Source organism: Pocillopora damicornis, chromosome 11, assembly GCF_964200805.1.
Source record: "Pocillopora damicornis chromosome 11, jaPocDami1.2, whole genome shotgun sequence".
NCBI lineage: Eukaryota > Metazoa > Cnidaria > Anthozoa > Scleractinia > Pocilloporidae > Pocillopora > Pocillopora damicornis.
The window spans coordinates 3,715,340-3,732,702 of record NC_142680.1 but is presented as its reverse complement, the minus strand read 5'-3'; the positions used below and the strand labels follow the sequence as shown (position 1 = coordinate 3,732,702).

At 36.6% G+C, this 17,363-nt stretch overlaps 1 protein-coding gene across 1 annotated transcript; it reads right to left on the bottom strand.

Annotated features, from left to right (window-relative positions):
• Nucleotides 1–323: 323 nt before the first annotated feature.
• Nucleotides 324–17,348, bottom strand: LOC113678999 (ubiquitin-protein ligase E3C). The gene is made up of 29 exons (XM_027195925.2): nt 17,157–17,348; nt 16,390–16,443; nt 16,210–16,284; nt 15,695–15,835; nt 15,199–15,311; nt 14,283–14,437; nt 13,674–13,848; nt 12,970–13,208; nt 12,334–12,411; nt 12,016–12,077; nt 11,593–11,678; nt 11,356–11,454; nt 10,795–10,881; nt 10,315–10,466; nt 9,527–9,747; nt 8,519–8,623; nt 8,059–8,089; nt 7,544–7,638; nt 7,115–7,256; nt 6,445–6,532; nt 5,792–5,885; nt 5,247–5,309; nt 4,527–4,651; nt 3,740–3,830; nt 3,479–3,577; nt 3,226–3,315; nt 2,785–2,851; nt 2,310–2,440; nt 324–1,916 (listed from the first exon to the last, which is right to left on the bottom strand). The coding sequence occupies exons 1-29, from the start codon at nt 17,220–17,222 to the stop codon at nt 1,749–1,751; spliced, it is 3,192 nt and encodes a 1,063-aa protein (XP_027051726.2). The 5' UTR covers nt 17,223–17,348; the 3' UTR covers nt 324–1,748.
• Between the last annotated feature and the right edge of the window lie 15 nt (nt 17,349–17,363).

Genomic DNA, 17,363 nt, shown 5'->3' with positions numbered 1-17,363 from the left:
GCGGGAGTCCGACTCGATAATCGCGCGAGTATGGCGATATTCCCCACGAGCAGGCGCATATTATTTTCTCGCTGCGGGACGCGCATTTCTCCGCCCGCGGGAAGATTTGAGACGAGTAAGGGAGAGGATTTACTAGGGTTTGGCACTAATATGAGTACCAGACCCCTTGTCGGACCTTTCGCCAGCTCGCATTGCTTAGTATTCATATTTTCCTGCGGGCGAAGAATCACTCTTGCCGAAGCCCAAATACTAAGGGCCTGTTCATAGGCTAGAATAATGTAAATGATGACGATGAGGGCACAAATGAGGCCACTGATGATCAATCATATTTGAGAATTTTATTACCGTTTTGACTTAGTACAGAATATTTCTTCCTCGTCACTACAAAAAGCATGGCGCTTTCTGTAACAAAACAAATTACACTGCGGTTACTGTTACCAGAATCACTCCCACAAAACTCAGCGACTCGATTACAGGAAACCTGAAATGAGTTTCAACTAAATTCTTTGCCATCTTTCCTTGCCTTGATCTCAAACACTGATTGGCACAGTTGACAGATTTAGCTGGAGTCACTGTCCGGTTCGCTTCCAACAATTTGATTAGTTAATTTTGTTGTAGTGACTCAGTAAAAGTAAAGGCACTTGAACCTACAAGCTAGTTAATGCAACAGAATGTTAAGAACTAAATTACAACTCTTTGAGTCACTTTGATTACGTAGGATATATAAAAACAATTTTTTTGGAGCAGACTAACACCAACGAGTAAAGAAAGAAATACGAGGTTAAGAATGAAAAAACATTTAGCTTAGCTCTTCAAGAGGCAAAATCCATGACGTGGCTTAGAATATAAATGACTAAGCAACCAGGTTTCGTTCGTCAGAGTCATCCTAGATCGGCCATGCATATTCTGGGGACAATAACATAGGATCTGATTCCTGCTCTTCTTTAATGCATTGATTTGGGGTATGAGAAGTTGACTTACAATATACAGTAGATATTTCCTAATCTTGGTGGACTAATCTTTCAGGTGTACCTGATTGAACCGTCCTATCATTTTGCCAGCCACTCAACAAAAATACTACGAGACAAATGTAATACTCTATTTACATTTTTGACTTCTCTTGAATTTTACAAAAGCAGAAAAAGAAGGAACTTTCAAAATCTCTTTCTCCCTTCTTTTATTTCCAGGCGAGTTAGTCAGTTCTACAGCACGTTGTTCACTATAAATACAAATGTTTCCACTTTTCTGGATTGAACTTCCACAACTGCTGAGTTACAAATTGGTAAAATGAAAAAACTCAACATTATTTCAGAAGCGTACTTTGTTGATTTCGCTGTACGGATCCGACTCTTCCGATAAAATTCTAACCGGTGAAAATAGTGTTTATAGTATGCTGAGGTGTGACTTTTTAAACCCTTAAGGTTACTGCACTTGAAGTAGAAGATACGTTATACATTTGTGTCTTTTCGACCGGGTCACATTTACATCTCTAGTGACTAAAAATTCGGATTGTAAATCGGAGCGAGTTCGTACATGGTCTTTTCCAAAGCTTTCCAGAAGACGCTTTCACATCACATTCGATTGATACACAATTCTCGTGCGAGCCTGTCTCAACATCGTCTTTTCCACCAACTACAAGGAACTAAACGCAAATTTATCCACTTTCTACCAGAACGCGTCAAGCTTACTTCATGGCCAAGTTGTGATGTTTCTCGCGTACAGCCGAGTGACGATACTTTTGACAGTTTTTAGCTCAGCTCAAATCCTGCGCCTGATTCTACAGCATATAACAGTTTCTCTTTCATGGTTTCGTCGTCCAAATACTCTGGTAACTTAAGTAAGTTCATACATGTACTGGCTGACGGGAGTCTATCCTCAGGCCCCGCGCTGTGCACACAGAAGGGAGGGTGGAGTTCCTGAAGGAAAAAGAGAAAATAATAAATAAAAAAAATTTTAAAAATTAAATAGACGTTACATTTTAGCAGTGACAGATTCATGAAATGGTTCTTCTCGTCCACTGTTTCCACTTCGAAGTGCAACGTAGAACGTTGCTCTCTTTTTCTGGAACGAAAAACTGGAGACAAACCCTTGCAACATGAAAGAGAACTAACAACAATGAATCGAACCCAGGCTTCAGCAGTGAAAGGCAAGCGCTCTAACACTGCGTCATCCCTGCTCCCCTCGATAAGTAATGTAAAGGAAAGACAAGGATGGAATCAAGGTACTCTTTACCTACTTCACAACTTGATGGAGGATATACCCCGCCCGTGCCACTTAAGTAAGTGTAGGGATCAAGAGACTTAGCTGACCTTAAAACCGAGGAGTGGAGGACGCGAGCAGCTCGTTACGAATTTCAACAGCTGACGCTTCTGCGTATCCGTGAACTGACCGACAACTCGCCAAAATGAAAGCATACAAGGATGGTCTTCCGTAAAGCCACCTGAAATGTTTAAGAGTTGTTAATAACTGCAATCTTTCTCAGGGCGATCATCAAAATTCGTGTAAATCTTCTTCACCCTAAACTATCCTCCTTCCGTTTTCATTTAGTCTTTTCAGATTGTTGTTAGTCTACCTTATTAGACAAAAATTTTTTTGTTTTCCTGATATTTTAGGAAAATTTGCGAATCGCAAACAAAGACTCTCACGTGCCCTTCTGTTAATAACCCTTCATGTTGTGACAGCCGATCTGAGCAAACGAAACAACATAACGAACCAATGAGATCTCAGAGTAATTTCACGTAATCATCACCATTTAACATGACCATCCTACCAACAGTCTTGTACCTGAATAGTTTGTGTTTCTTTTAAGGTCCTCCAGGTCTACTGGAACTAAGGCACCTGATATAAGTACCTACACAATAAAAAGAAATAATAAGAAAAAAATAGGTAGGTAGCTTGATGCCAAGGAGAAAACAAAATTCTTAAATATAAAACATGGTTTCACAGAATTCACTGACAAAGAGACTCGAACCATTCTTTTTAAAAAATATATCTGCATATTAACTCTTTAACCCCTAACAGTGATTAGTAACTATTCTCTCCAATCAGCATCACCCCCAAAATCAAACATTGAGGTCATGAGAATAAAGGAAATGATCACCAACTAAAGAAGCTCTTGATTGTTAAACAAATTCTCTCTGTTAGTACCATAGAAAATGTATAAGGAACAGTCTGGAGAAAATGTATACTGAAGTTAGGAGGTAAAGGGTTAAGAGACAAAATCACCTGTAGTTCGTTGTGATCAAACATCCTAAGCCAGTCTAGGTTGATGACATCTGACAGGCCTGCCCTGAATGCTACACAGTGACGATGAATCTAAAACAGATGGCAAAAGAGAGATTACATTAACTTCTCAAGTTTGCCACAATCAAGCCAAGTGTAAAATAACATCATAAAAAAATGTGGGTGAAAACAAAGCCACCGCTTTAGATAACAAGACAAAATAAATATGTGGTAAAAAGAGACTTTTTGGACTGACCTGTTTGTTCAGCCTGTAGTCGGCCACAAGATGAATATAACTGATTCTGTTGCTGGTGGTGACAGGAATATCTCGACCACCTGGTTTTAACTCCACAACCTGTACAGCAACGATAGAGAATGGCCTCAGAGGCATGAGCAGAAGGGATGCGGGTGGGGGGGTTTGAGGTAAACCAGCGTCGCATTTAAATTTGGAAGGTGGGGAGGGAAGGGCGTTTCAGGAGAGTAAAAAAATTATATGAAAGGTAGCCACTCGAATTACCTGGCTTTCTCCAAGGTCGTTATTCACTACTGTGAAATTTAGTGACAGTTCTTCGACATTTCCACTGTAATTTTTAAGAAACAGCAAGTTTCTAAAATAAAAAAATTCAAAGAATACATAAATATTTCCCTTTCTTTACACCACAACAAAGAGTAGAAATGTTAGAGGTAAGTCTCTAACATCCAATGCACTTATCTAGCAAGGCTAGGATACCTGTGGGGGATACCTGTGGGATACATGTTTTGAATCAATTGTCACAGACTTTTAAGAAGCTTTCCACAAGAATGACTTGAAGCCTACGATAAATTTCGGCTCTTAACCCTGTAACTCCCGTGAATGATCAAGACAGAATTTCTTCTCACAATATCAATACACCACCAAGCAGACAAGTAATGAGAATAAGGAAAATTGTCAATTAGGGGACTATAAATTGATCCAAAGATAAATTGGAATAATAAGAATAAATAAGAATTGTATGGCAGACAGTAATATGAATTATTATCGAGATCTGGGAGTGAAATAGTTAAGTCAATACAGAGGTAGGCTTTCTGTAACAGCTCTATTTATTTTACGTTACACATCGAGTTATCCCACCTTAAAATATTTCTAGTTTACCTTTCTAGAGACATTTCATGATTGTGACTTAGATCTTGAATTCTTCCAAGAAATTGTGCATGAACTAAATCTCAGTTTTCACGATAATTTCGACTATCATCCTCGCCTTTTCCTTGCTACACAAACTAACTAAGGCTCTCTGTGCCAATTGTCTGTTCAACATAAACCTCACCTGTACATTTCTGGATCAAGGGACTCCAAGTGATGTATATCTACATCGGTACCGTGCTTACTGAGAAGTTTACACAGAAAGAAGCTCGCGAATGGTAGCTCTACCAACATGTTCTCATACAACGCCTAAATAAACAAACAAACAAATAAACCAATCGCACAATATTGACATCTCGCAGTGCGATAAGTCATAGAATAATTCTTAGCAAGCACTCTTGTGATTCTCAACAAATCGCGTTAATCGATCGGACTTTGAGACTCGTTGGAAAGAAGTGAAAAGAATGAGGTTTGTTCTCATTGATTAGCTGGGTTTCCTGTGCCACTTTTACTATCAGCATCACTCACACAAAATCAACCAATCAGATTACGGTGATTCCGACTAAATCATTCCATTGTACTAATCATTACTTAACGTCAAAGGAAGCGATGACAAAGAACTTAGATGGAATTCTTTGCTCGTTTCCCATACTTGGTCAATTTTGTGTAACCTTTGTAAAATAAGCTGCAGCGTAAGAATAAGTCTTTTGAGCCGGGTTAAATCAAATAAATAGCTTAGCGAAGACAACACAAAAAATGTTCCGAAACCGAAGAGAGAGAAGGAAAAAGGAAAAAAAGTAATAACAAAAACAACCAAATGAACAAAATTTAAATCAAACAAACAAATAATCAAGTTAAACTTATGAAAACCACTAAGGGTGATTTAAAAAAAAGTAGGACTAACCTTTCCTAACATTCGTCCCAGAAAATGATAGTGTTTCAGATAATTCCTCTCTAAAATAGCAGCCTGGATAAAACAAAAAATATAAAAATATTAAAAGAGCTGCATAATTTAGTGCTGAAGCTCCTAACAATATCGACACAGCCTCTGGTAAACAGGTAATGAGAGTATAACAGGGTATTTTAGTATTATCAACTGAGTTGATACCGTAAATTTGCTACTGTAAAGAGTTTAAAAGCTGACGTTTCCATTATTAGCCCTTCGTGAGAGCGATTACTCGCAACGTCAGCTTTTAAACTCTTTACGGTGGCCAATTTACATTATCAACTCAGTTGTTAATACTAAATTACCCTGCTATACTCTCCCACCGACGCAGCACCACAGTTTCTTTAGAAACTAACCCCCCCTTATTTCTTTAGGTAATGAGAGTAGACAAATTTATCTGCAAGAAGCGGTTATCTTGATGTAACACCAAATTCTCTGAACTAAATTACAAGTAAATGTGTAGGGCATAAATGAGAGAATTACCAGTCAGAGCACAAACATACCTCTGGTTTGGGATAAAGGAGTCGCTCATGTGTTGCCTTGAAGAAACCGATGTTAGGATCAAATCCAGCTTTGAGCAACTGATTTAAAAATTCCCTGTATGAAAGGAGTACAGGAAATGAAAAAAAGCGCGTATGATTGAATCAGATTAAATCGTTAAGCAAGAGTAGTTAGAGGGGCTTATCAAAAATATGTCCGGCGATCTAAAGTTTTCGTGGCCGTCATTTAAAATCCGTTTCAATCTTCTCAATCCTTAACCGTTCTCGTTCCTTTTTGTTGTCTCTTTTTGTTTTTTAATCCCAGCAGACAACTATTTCGAGACGTTTTCCTACATTAAGGCTTTTCGTACGAAACTAAAATAAGTCAATAAATCGTGACTTAGCTGTTTTAGGTGATGTAGCAATAGCTCTTTTAGGTGATGTAGCAATAGCTCTTGGGAGGGAGAGCATCGATAGCAAAGTGGTACTTATAAGTGCATGTGTCTCAGTGTGTATGTCGTGCTACGTCTCCAACATTCCTTTTTCATTAAGAACACACTTGATAAATTCTCAACGTTTGACAGAGGCATCAAAACCTCTTTCCACAGAATATCGAGTCTTCCAAGTACAGATCGAGAGAATATAAAGTTTTTCATTAGTCAAAGTTAATCTCTCACCTGAAAATTCCGCCCCCGTCCACTCCTGCTTCCTCCAGTCCTTGAGCATTTATCATCCGAACGCGAAGCTTTTGTCTTAAATTTGGTGCTGTTAGAGGAAAGGTAGCCACAAACTATAATGAGGTGTTTGAGTAAAATAGATACTATCCTACACAGAAGACAAAATATATTTTAATCCTTTAAATTCCATGAGTGATCAAGGCAGAATTTCTGCTTACAATATCAATACAATATCAACCAGATAAGTGATGAGAATAAAGAAAAATATCAATTTGGGAATAATAAGTTAATTGAACACTAAATTCTGTGAACTAACATTATAAGAATTGTATGGTTGACAGTAAGGAGAGTTACAAATTTGATCTGGGAGTAAAAGGGTTAAATATAGCCGTTATTCGACGACGAACCGCAAAATTTACCATCTCCCTCACCCTGTGTGTACACTGAACATTGACTATCATTAGACAGGACACTTATCACGTATGAAACTGGAAGATAACCTGGCTCACCGACGAGTTCCCTGAAGCTTAGTTGTAGAGCATCCGCGAAATCTTTAGATCTGATGTTCGTTTAATTTTGGGAACTTACACTTTTTTAAATGTCTCACGTTCGTGACTAAAGCTTACATATATCTCTAAGTTCAAACGTTTGGCTAATTATCTCTACCGACCTTTGTCTTCGGTCAGCTGATCAAAAGCATCTTGATAGATGTAGTTTCTGTTCACTGTCACATCTATGGCTGGTCCCATCATAAAGTTATGCAGCTCTCCCTGGGAATCCAAACGATTTTTTGCGACGATTCTCTGGAGCAACTAGGAAACAAAACACACCAATTGTGAGCGAACCTTAACATATCTCCCTTCTACGTATTTTAGCACCCTTCTCCATGAAGTATCGTAAATCTAAAATAATACTGATCAAAATTATTAGCCAATCAGATCAAAGGTATCTGTCAAAGTAAATGGCGGGAAAAAGCAAGTCGCCATTGATTTGGTTTTGTATCTGATTGGTTGTGCAAGTTTACTAACAAGTGCAATCTCAGATTATTTTAAAGGCTGTATGAAAATTGCTCTTAAATCGTTTACAAAAGCAACCTCACCTTAACTCGGTCTTTAAAAGGAACAACAAACGGAATGTACTGAAGAATGGCCATGTTCCTAGCTGTGCTGGAAGATAGAACTCCTTCTACGGTACCTTAAAGCAAACAATGGATGAAAGGTGAATCCTTACATCCAAAAGAGACAGACGAACCGACACGGACAACATCTATCCCTTAAAACGATAGTACACAAGAACAGGAGGGCCATTAATTTCCTCGCAGTTGTTCTTTACGACGGGAGCGTTGTCTGAAATTTCATAGAATGGCATCGAAGGAGGCCAGAACACCTGAACTAGAAGGCTATCTGAGTGCGCAGAATTTTTCTGGAAATTTTTCTGCTTGTTCGCTAGGTCTGCCAAAAAACCATATCTTAAGCCCATTTCAACCGCAACCGCAACCGCACTTAAAAATGGGATTTGTGCCCTCTACAAAGCATCTGAATATGTATCCCCTTAGCTCATGTAGATAATCAGACGTTTGCCACCGTTAAACGTGAACAAAGAATCGCAAGTTACCTTCTTCATTGAGAAAACCGTCAATTTTCATCTGTTCAGAGGATAAAAACGAATAATATCAAGTTAAACGGTTTAAAATTCTAAAACGTTCAAGAATCTCAACCTTTAAATGAGGAAATCTTTAAGAATACAAGCAAATGACCAAATGAGACAATCACAGAACAAAAAGCCAGCAGAAGAAAACGATTTTGAGTCAAGAAGGGTTTTACTCCTACCTCCAAATTGGTTAGAAAAAACATTTTTTCAAGATTTTCCAACTACTGAACAATTTCCTCATAATTGGTCAAAAACAAGTACAAAGAATCGGAAAGTGAAGCTTTCTCAAGGTTGTGAAACTACAATTACAACATTACAACGAGACGACAGACTGAAACATAAAAAATAGGGGCCTGAAATTAAATTTGAATGCTCAAATTTTTTTAAACAATCGAGCATCCGAAAAAATAAGAATCCTGTCTACCTGTGCTGGGTCTATGTTAACTCTGTGTGACAGCCAGTGGCCTTCAGGACAGAACTGTCTCCTGGAGTCTCTTGAATGGAGCTGCCGAACAAGGCAGGTCACGTCCTATTGAGGAGGAAAACAACTTTTATGTCAAAGAACAGTATAATCATGTGCAGAAAATTAAGGAATTTATCATAAATGTGCATTATAGCTTAGCCGGATACACGGCGTACACCTGTAGTGAACATACTATTATAGTGGTTGGTAACAGGCACTATGTTTGAGCTGTTTTGTCTTGTCTTGGAATACAGAGATCGTTACCCTCGTCTGAGCTCAACACAGACTACAAGTCCAAGATCACAATCACTATACCAATGCATGAAAATTTACCTTCACAAATACTGGTTTACCGGCAAATTAACATTACACTTAGGAGGGGTCATTGGGGTCTATTAAAAACCACAAAACCATTGGAAAAAATCATCCAAAACCACAAAACCGCAAAAAAAGTGATAAAAAACCGAAAACCGCATGCAAAACCGTTGAAACCGAAAAATTTTCACATCCCAGTTATCAAAACCATAATCGATCCGATACAGAGTTGACGAATGGAGCAAAACGGGGATTTGCGGCTATGAGAGATTGGTGGGGGAGAAAAGTGCCGCTCAGATTGAAGAGGAACCAGAACCCAAATAGGAAAAACCGGAAAACCACTTCGAATACCAAATCCGAAAACCTATTAGTAGTTTTGACGAAAACCGATAACCAAATGCTAAAAAACAGACAATCCGCAAACCGCAATGAATACCAAAACCGCAAAGTTTTCTGACACAAAAACCGAAAAACCGATTTAGAAAAAAACCAAAACCGCAAACCCGAAAATCCCAATACTCCCCTCACTTAGTCTAATTTTACCAGCAATGCATAATCATGCGAAACATCCATAAGAAAACTGAGCAGAGTGCTGGAGAAACGCTGCAATGCTCGTCAGAAGGGGATGACTCTACACTATCATAATGTACCAACCTTTAGAAGCTTGATCCACTTTTCTTTGGGATAAAACTCATCTTTTTTCATCAGGGCTGACTTAGCTCCAACACTCTTCATAGCAGCAAGGTACTGCCCTGTAAAAGCTGGGCTTGCGTCTGGGTAGATAATCTCGATTATTCCTATCACAACAGTACACAAGACTGAAGACATGTGCTCGATTTCTTTGAGAGAAAATGGCATGAATGAACTTCTTTGACCTGAAAAATATGACAAACTTATGTGAGTAGAGCTTGAAAAATTGATAATGTTACCACTGTCCAAACATTACTCGATTGAAGGTTATAATTATAATGGAAATATTTCCGGATATTGCATGGAGGTAGGATAACTTACAGACTTTACCTGTCTGCCTATCCCTCTTTCTGATTGTCCTTCTGTCTGTCTTTCTATCTGTCTGGCTGTGTGTGTCTGTCTGGCTGTGTGTGTCTGTTTGGCTGTGTGTTTGTCTGTCTATCTGGCTGCTTGCTTGTCTATTATTTCTATTTATCAATGTTAACATTGGCTTACTATTTGATTGACTGATTATACATAATGTACAGTTTACTTTCAATGCCATGTGAAACTGTTCAATTTATTGCTAACTGACTCACCAAAAAATAATTTTCTGACACATAGTAAGGCATTGACTACCTGACTGACTGACTGACTCACTAACTCACTGATCCATTCAATGACTAACTGATTGTTAGACTCTACACCATGCACATGTATCCACTTTAATTTTAACATTCTCAAAAACGTTTGGCTAATGCTTTACAGCTTACCTTCTACTCCATAAAATTCATTGTCATGAACAGAAAACAAAGTATTGCTTAGTAGTGATGACAACAAAGATAACAGTGGAGTAACAGCACCGGCTTCTTGTGTTGAAAGATCTGTCCCACGACATATGAGATCTAACAAGGGGATTTCTTTCCTGTTTGAAAACAAAAAAAACAGAAAATGAAAAATTCGCAGAGAGAAAGAAGAAATGTCAGATTTAGATTAAAATTTGAAACATATATGTAGGCAAGTAGAAATACTTCTTCTAGAATGTAAGTCAAAATAGAATTTTCCACAAACAAACTACCACTCTGGTTGTCTTTTGCTTTTAAGTGAAAAATTTTGGTCCTATCACAAGTACACAGCTGAAGAGCACAAATACATCCTATTAGGCTAAGACTTAAGCAGAAAAATATTCTAGGAAAAAGAGTTCAGCTCACCATTCAAACTGATCATTGCATTGCCTTGACATTTCAACTTACCCTGTATTGGTAAAAACTGTGACTGACTGTACATTGGTCCAGAGTTCTCTTACAAATGCTGGACTCAGTGCCAGAGTGTATAAAAGCCTAGTGTACAAAGAAAACAATGGAAAAATAAACTAGTTGCATGCTGAAAAATGCATTGAATAATCAATAAGTGTATAATGTGTAAAGATAAACCACACTAATTTACATCAAACAATGCCCATTCTTCATTAGTAAGCTACAGTGTGTAGTTCTTCACATAGTTCAGGGAGCCTACAATGCCAGTGGTTGTCTCGGGTTTTAGAGCATGTGTGAGTATGAATAACGATATTCCTCAATGACCCTGACAGGATGCTCACAGTAACTTACCCTCCTATTCTCTAAAATCTTTCTTACTGTTCACTAGCTCACATTCCTACCCCCTGATGGAGATTGCCACTATCAAAATTTGTATTGTACTGAATAACACAACATAATGATACACCTTTGGCTTGAATATTGAGCCTTGATGCCACAGCATCCCCAGCAATACTCATTAGAAGCTAAAGGTTTTGACTCCTATCTCAAGCTACAGACCTAGTCTTGTGTATTGGCAGTCTGCTCTCAGACATCAAGAAATGACAAATGTTGCAAAGTGCTCTGATAACTTCTTCCTCATAAGCTAGTTCTTTGTGTCTAGAAACAAATGAAAATATGAAATCATTATTTAGTTATTTGTTCAAGCTTTCGACATCACTCTAAATTCTAATTTTTGAAACTGTTAAAATTATCTAGGGAAAAACAGGTTAAAATGACCTCATTACATTGGTATACCTTGTTAAAAGTGATTCCAAAGTCTTTACATGATCCTTAGAATCAAGGATATCCAAGCATTTTTCTTTCAGGTCTTCTAAAGATGACTGTGAAAAACAACAATTTTCATTTTATTTTAAGTTAACAGTAAGTAAATGTAAAGTACAATGCAGTTAGTAAAAACAAGTCAAATCCAGACCAAAATAAAACTTACAACTACATAACAGTTGGAGGAGTATCACTCAACAACTTCCTTTAGAAAAATGACATTACAAGTATGCATGTTCCGTGTCAGGAAGAAATTGAATTTTTTAGGAATACTATGTAGTACAAAATAAAGGTAAGACTGGGGTGAAAAAATTCCCTACTTATTGAATTTCTAACAATACTACAATGTACATCCATTTACATTGCATACAAATGCAATTAAGAATTTTTACTTGCCTGTGAAGAATCTATCTCCATTTCAGGATCACTGTCATCTTCATCATCTGACATTCTAGAAACTGGAACATTCAAAGAGGAGACATGTAAATGTATGCATACCATATTACTCTAATTCAGCACATAGCTTTACAAAGATGATCTGTTTTATCAAGAACAAAAAGAATTTCTCATTTGAGCAAATTAGCAACTTATATTGTTTTTCCAAACCCCACTGAGATTATCAAATTACAATTAAAGGGAAATATTTGGTGAATTCTTGTAGTTTAAGTCAATCGGAGTTATTTGGATGAAAAATTTGTAGTGAAAGTTGTTTACCTGGATGAGGGAGCTGTACCAACAACATTTGTAGAACTTGAATATAGCATTTAACTACAGGCAAATCTGAAGTTGATCCTGGAGATAGAACATGGTTGGACATTAGGCTCAATTCTTTTTTAAACCCGAGTCTCTTTCTTTTTACAGACAGTATTTCTGGGAATGTTTGTACACATAGCAGACTGCACATGAGACTTAAACTTTTAAATCATCAATCAATTCCAGTGGTTTATTGCATCTTTCAGTTAGTACATGTGCTATTACTGGTCACTTTAACAAGCTATATTTCATTGTAGATGGAAGGTTTTTATTTTGAATTGAAATCTTTCCCCTCTATTTAAACTCAGAGAGGAAATAAAATCTTACAAACCTTGCTTTTTTGTTTTATACTGAAACCTCATTTTTTCAATCAGATTTTTGACTTGTGCATTTCATGCTTGGGCCATATATCCCAGCAAAAAAATTGGTCCATCACTTACTTGGACTTTGACCTTGGTTAGTAAAAGGAATTTGTTAGATCTGCAGCTCACCAAGAAATTATCAATCACAGTATACAGTTGTTATAGAAGGTAGAAATTACAAAATCGATAATGAAGATTTTACTACTGAACACAGTAAACAGTCAGGTGAACAAACCTAGATGTGTATTAACAAATGCTAATACTCCATACAGTAGCCAGGGTGTAGGGGTGATCTTACTGTTGGTCCCCCCTGATTCATCAGCCTTTGTTAATACTGTCAGGAGGGTCTCTAACAAGTGACTAAAAGGGAATCTTGCAGATTGGTCTGCTATTGATGGTAGCAAAAAACAGATGATTTGCTCTGTCATTTCTGGACAAAGAATGTCAGAAATGAGTGCTGAAAATACTGCATGCCTGAAAAAACCAAAAATAGAAATTAATTAATTTTTCTCTGGCTTATTTTCATCTCTTAAAATTTCTTTCAGATAAAAACATTTCTTGATTGAATTTCTTTTTATGTGTCACAGTTCAATTTTTATTCAGAGCTAAAATGTTTCCTAACCAGTTACACTTTTCTTTTTCTTTTCTCTATAATTCAGTAAAACAAATGACAATAAAAATCTTTTAAAAGTTTTAAGATAAGAACAAATTGAACCACAGCAGATTAAGTCATAATTATATGATCAATACAATAATCTATGTTAACTTTTGCATAACATTATTTTTTGCAAACTCTCTAACTTTTATAATTTTCCCAAATAAATGCTGGGAACCAGTAGCAAGATTAACTTAAATTTGAAGAAGCTGGGTAGCTCTCAGTTGGTGTCATGAAGGAGAGGAAAACAGTACAGAAATGCATAGGAGGAAAATAAAATTTACCTATCATTTGCAGTAAATGCAGATTCTTCTCCACTACTGGACTGGCTGCTGAAGTAAAGTGGGTTCATCACCAGGTCTCTGATAGCAGCAGCCATTGGAGTAGGGGGGATAGTAGATGGCTCTAAGCTGGATGGAACTTTGGCATTCACCAGAACACGCAAATATCTAAAATATCCTGGTAATGGGATACATAAAATGTAATAATATTTAGAAGGGATCTTCAGCAGACTACACAAATTAACGTAGTTATGCATACATTCATGTACATAAATACAAACTGACACACACATGAAAAATGAAATTAAACATGTACGTGCAAAAAAGGTGAATTTGAGAAAGTCAACATAGAAGTGATTTTTAGACATAATAATAATAATATTAATCCCTCACATGACAAATAAATGATACACTTCAGCCCAATAATAGTAAAGAACTGAATGAAAAAGAGTTCTGGAAATAAAAGACCACATCTAAGAGGGGTCACTGAATAATACTTTTTAAGTTCATAATTATAAAATTGACATTAAGCAAAAGAAGTACAGTACACAGTATGTGAGAAACTACTGTGTAACATAAACTTCTTGCCTAGGGTTATACATCTGTAGTTACCATTTCTGACAAGGTAAACTGTCACCATTGCGGCATCCTTTCTACTTCTGGCAGGATCATTAGGATTATAGTATGAATTATGGGAGGTGAAAACTTCCAACATACGCAGCTGAATAGCAAAAGATTTACAATCTCTGATTGATGTCTCTAGTGATCTGTGGAGATAACTTTCATCATTTAAATCAAGTCTCATGTGCAGTCTGCTATGTGTACAATCAAAATATTGTTTAAAAGCAGAAGATGGAGAGAGAGAAAGGTACAAATTCCATGAAAAGATGCTGAGAAAATATCTCTGAAAAGGAAATTTGTATTCAAATCTTATCAATAAATGGGTCTCTACAAATAAGTGATAACAGTCTGAACATTACTCACTGCTGTTAGAATATTCAAATAAAGGTATATTAAAATTGTTCTTGATTTTAAGGGGAAGCCAGGGGTTCCAATAACTTTTTCCATGAGCAGCTGGCAATGATGTAAAAGGCACCTGTGCCTAGAAAAGGAATGTAAGGCCAAACCCAAATACCAGAGTCTGGTATCAGGCTAAACAGACCTTGGTATGAGGTTTTATAGGCAGTGGTAGATCCCTGTTATGTGGTTTTTTAATGAAACCCCAACAGAAGCCCATGATGACTAAACCAGGCAAAAAATCATATATCCAAGGTAGTACTTAGGTTTATAGAAGGACCAAAGTTAGTCTGATACTAAGCAAGCCCAGTCATTTCTTTATTGTAAAATCTCAATTATCATGACCCTCTCTTATGGCTCAAAAACAAACAGCATTCATTGCTTATTTTTACTTACTTTTATGTTTCATGGGATTGGATAATAAATAACAGTAGGTTGGTGCTTTTGAAGCATTCTGAAGAAGAGGTTAAGAAAGGGAATTAAAGGAAAAGATATGGACATTCTAATTTACCTGCTACAGATCAAGAGAAGGCATTTGATGTTATGAAGCCAAATTTGATAATCACTTGTTTGTAACTTTTGCACAGTATTTCCATTCTTTAACAGAAACTGGCATATCCAAATCTGAAAGAAAAAAAAGAAAATGATTACACTGTTTATAGCTAATGTTGTTTAACTATCCATTGCAAGATGTCAATAGTAATTCTCTTTACTGTCTGCTATACAATTCTTATGACGTTATTTTTAAGAATTTTGTATTGAATCAACTAATAATCTCCTAATTGATTATTCATCATCATTCTCATAAGAGCTCTGATGAAGGGCTAACGCTCGAAACGTCAGCTTTTTTACCCTTTACGATGGCTAATTAACGTTTTCAACTCAGTTGTTAACACTAAATTACCTGCTTACCCCTTTAAATATGTCTAGATTTACTACAATTCATAACATTGATTGTAACAAATTGAGTTACATGGTTAGGCTTATCACATTTATTATATTTTTACCAGTCTCTGTGTGTCCTTGGAGTCAGAATGAAAGAAAAGAAGCTTTCTTAGTATATTTCTAATGAAATCTGCTGTTGGAGTATCTTTGGACCCTGGTATTGAGCTGACTGCCTTATCAAATGAAATTCTCTGAAGCTCATACTGAAAGGAAAAAAAAGGGATAAAAAACTGATATCACATGCAATCATTCTTCTACATGTGCACAGAAGATTACATTCTTTCAAGACCCTTTTTGTCCTGCATTAACTAAATCTCACATATCAAATTATATTAGTTAACCCTTTAACCCCTAAGAGTGATTAGCAACTAATTTCTCCTATCAGGATCACCCCTAAAACAAACACTGAGGTCATGAGAAAAAAAGGAATGATCACCAACCAAAGAAGTTCTTGATTGCTAAACAAATTCTCTTTGTCAATACCATAGGAAATGTATAGAGAACAATATGGAGAATATACACACTGATGTTAGGGTGTAAAGGGTTAAATAAAATTAGAACTGATTAGAAGCTATACCTGTTGATGTCTCACCCTCTCTCCACGGAGAAAAGACTGAATTACGATAACACTTGCAGTTTTGCGACGCAGATCCTGGGATTCAATAAACAGAAATACAGTTATTATCTAAATCTCTTGTCTCAGGTACTGCACATTAATAATCCTGGAAAAAAATCACCAAATATCCTTATACTTTACCTCTCTTTTCTGTCTTTCTGCTTGAGTTCTTTGAATTAAGGAGGACCTTTGTTCCTACAAGTATTAAAAGTAATGGTAAAGCTTTTAAGAATTTAGCCCCAAAGTGTCAAAATGTTTTCTCACTGATGATCATAATTATTGTTGACTGGTTGTTAGATCTATCATAATTGATTTCCCAAATTAACAAACAAATTCTGAGTTGTTGTGCCTGTTCGGTTATAAATTAAAATGATGTCAAAATATGGTAAGAACAAAAAGTGGCACATGAGGTACAGCCGAGTGTGTCACAGATGTTCTTCCCACACAGTGACGTCTTCTGTGATTTATTACTGAACAGACCCACAAAGACATAGCATGCATTTGTTTTATATGATTAAAAAGAAAAATTTTGTTAATGGTGAGGTTATCTATGTGTCTGTCCTCCAACAGATCATAAGTAAGAACCAACCAAAATGCGTATATAATGTAATGCAACACAGACACTAGTTAAGCTGCCAACTAACGCTGACTATGAAAGTGAATCACAGAATGTCTTTGTACGTGTTCCAACATGTTACACCATACAATACCGCTCGATCTGTCAAAACGTGCTAACAATTATTAGAGCTCTTTCAGCGATAAAGACTGTAGGAAAGTTAGGTAACAGAGCAGAATGATTCCATCACAATTCACTTTTACAATTTTGTGGTAATAGACAAAAGTCTACTAACAAATGACATTTCTGTATGATATACTACTTGTAACTATAAAACCAACGGGAACGTTACCTTTTTACTTGCACCTCCGAGTGAAACAGCCTTCCTACTTTTGTACTGTCCATCAAAAGAAAACATCGTAAAAGGGATTTTAAAAATAGCCGCAGTTTACACTGAAAACGAAAATTTTCTGAAGTCGCAAGTAGATGTTGTCATTATTTAACTATGCAGCCGCGCATGTGACTGTGCAAGTGGGTAATCGGTAACCAAGCCTTCGAA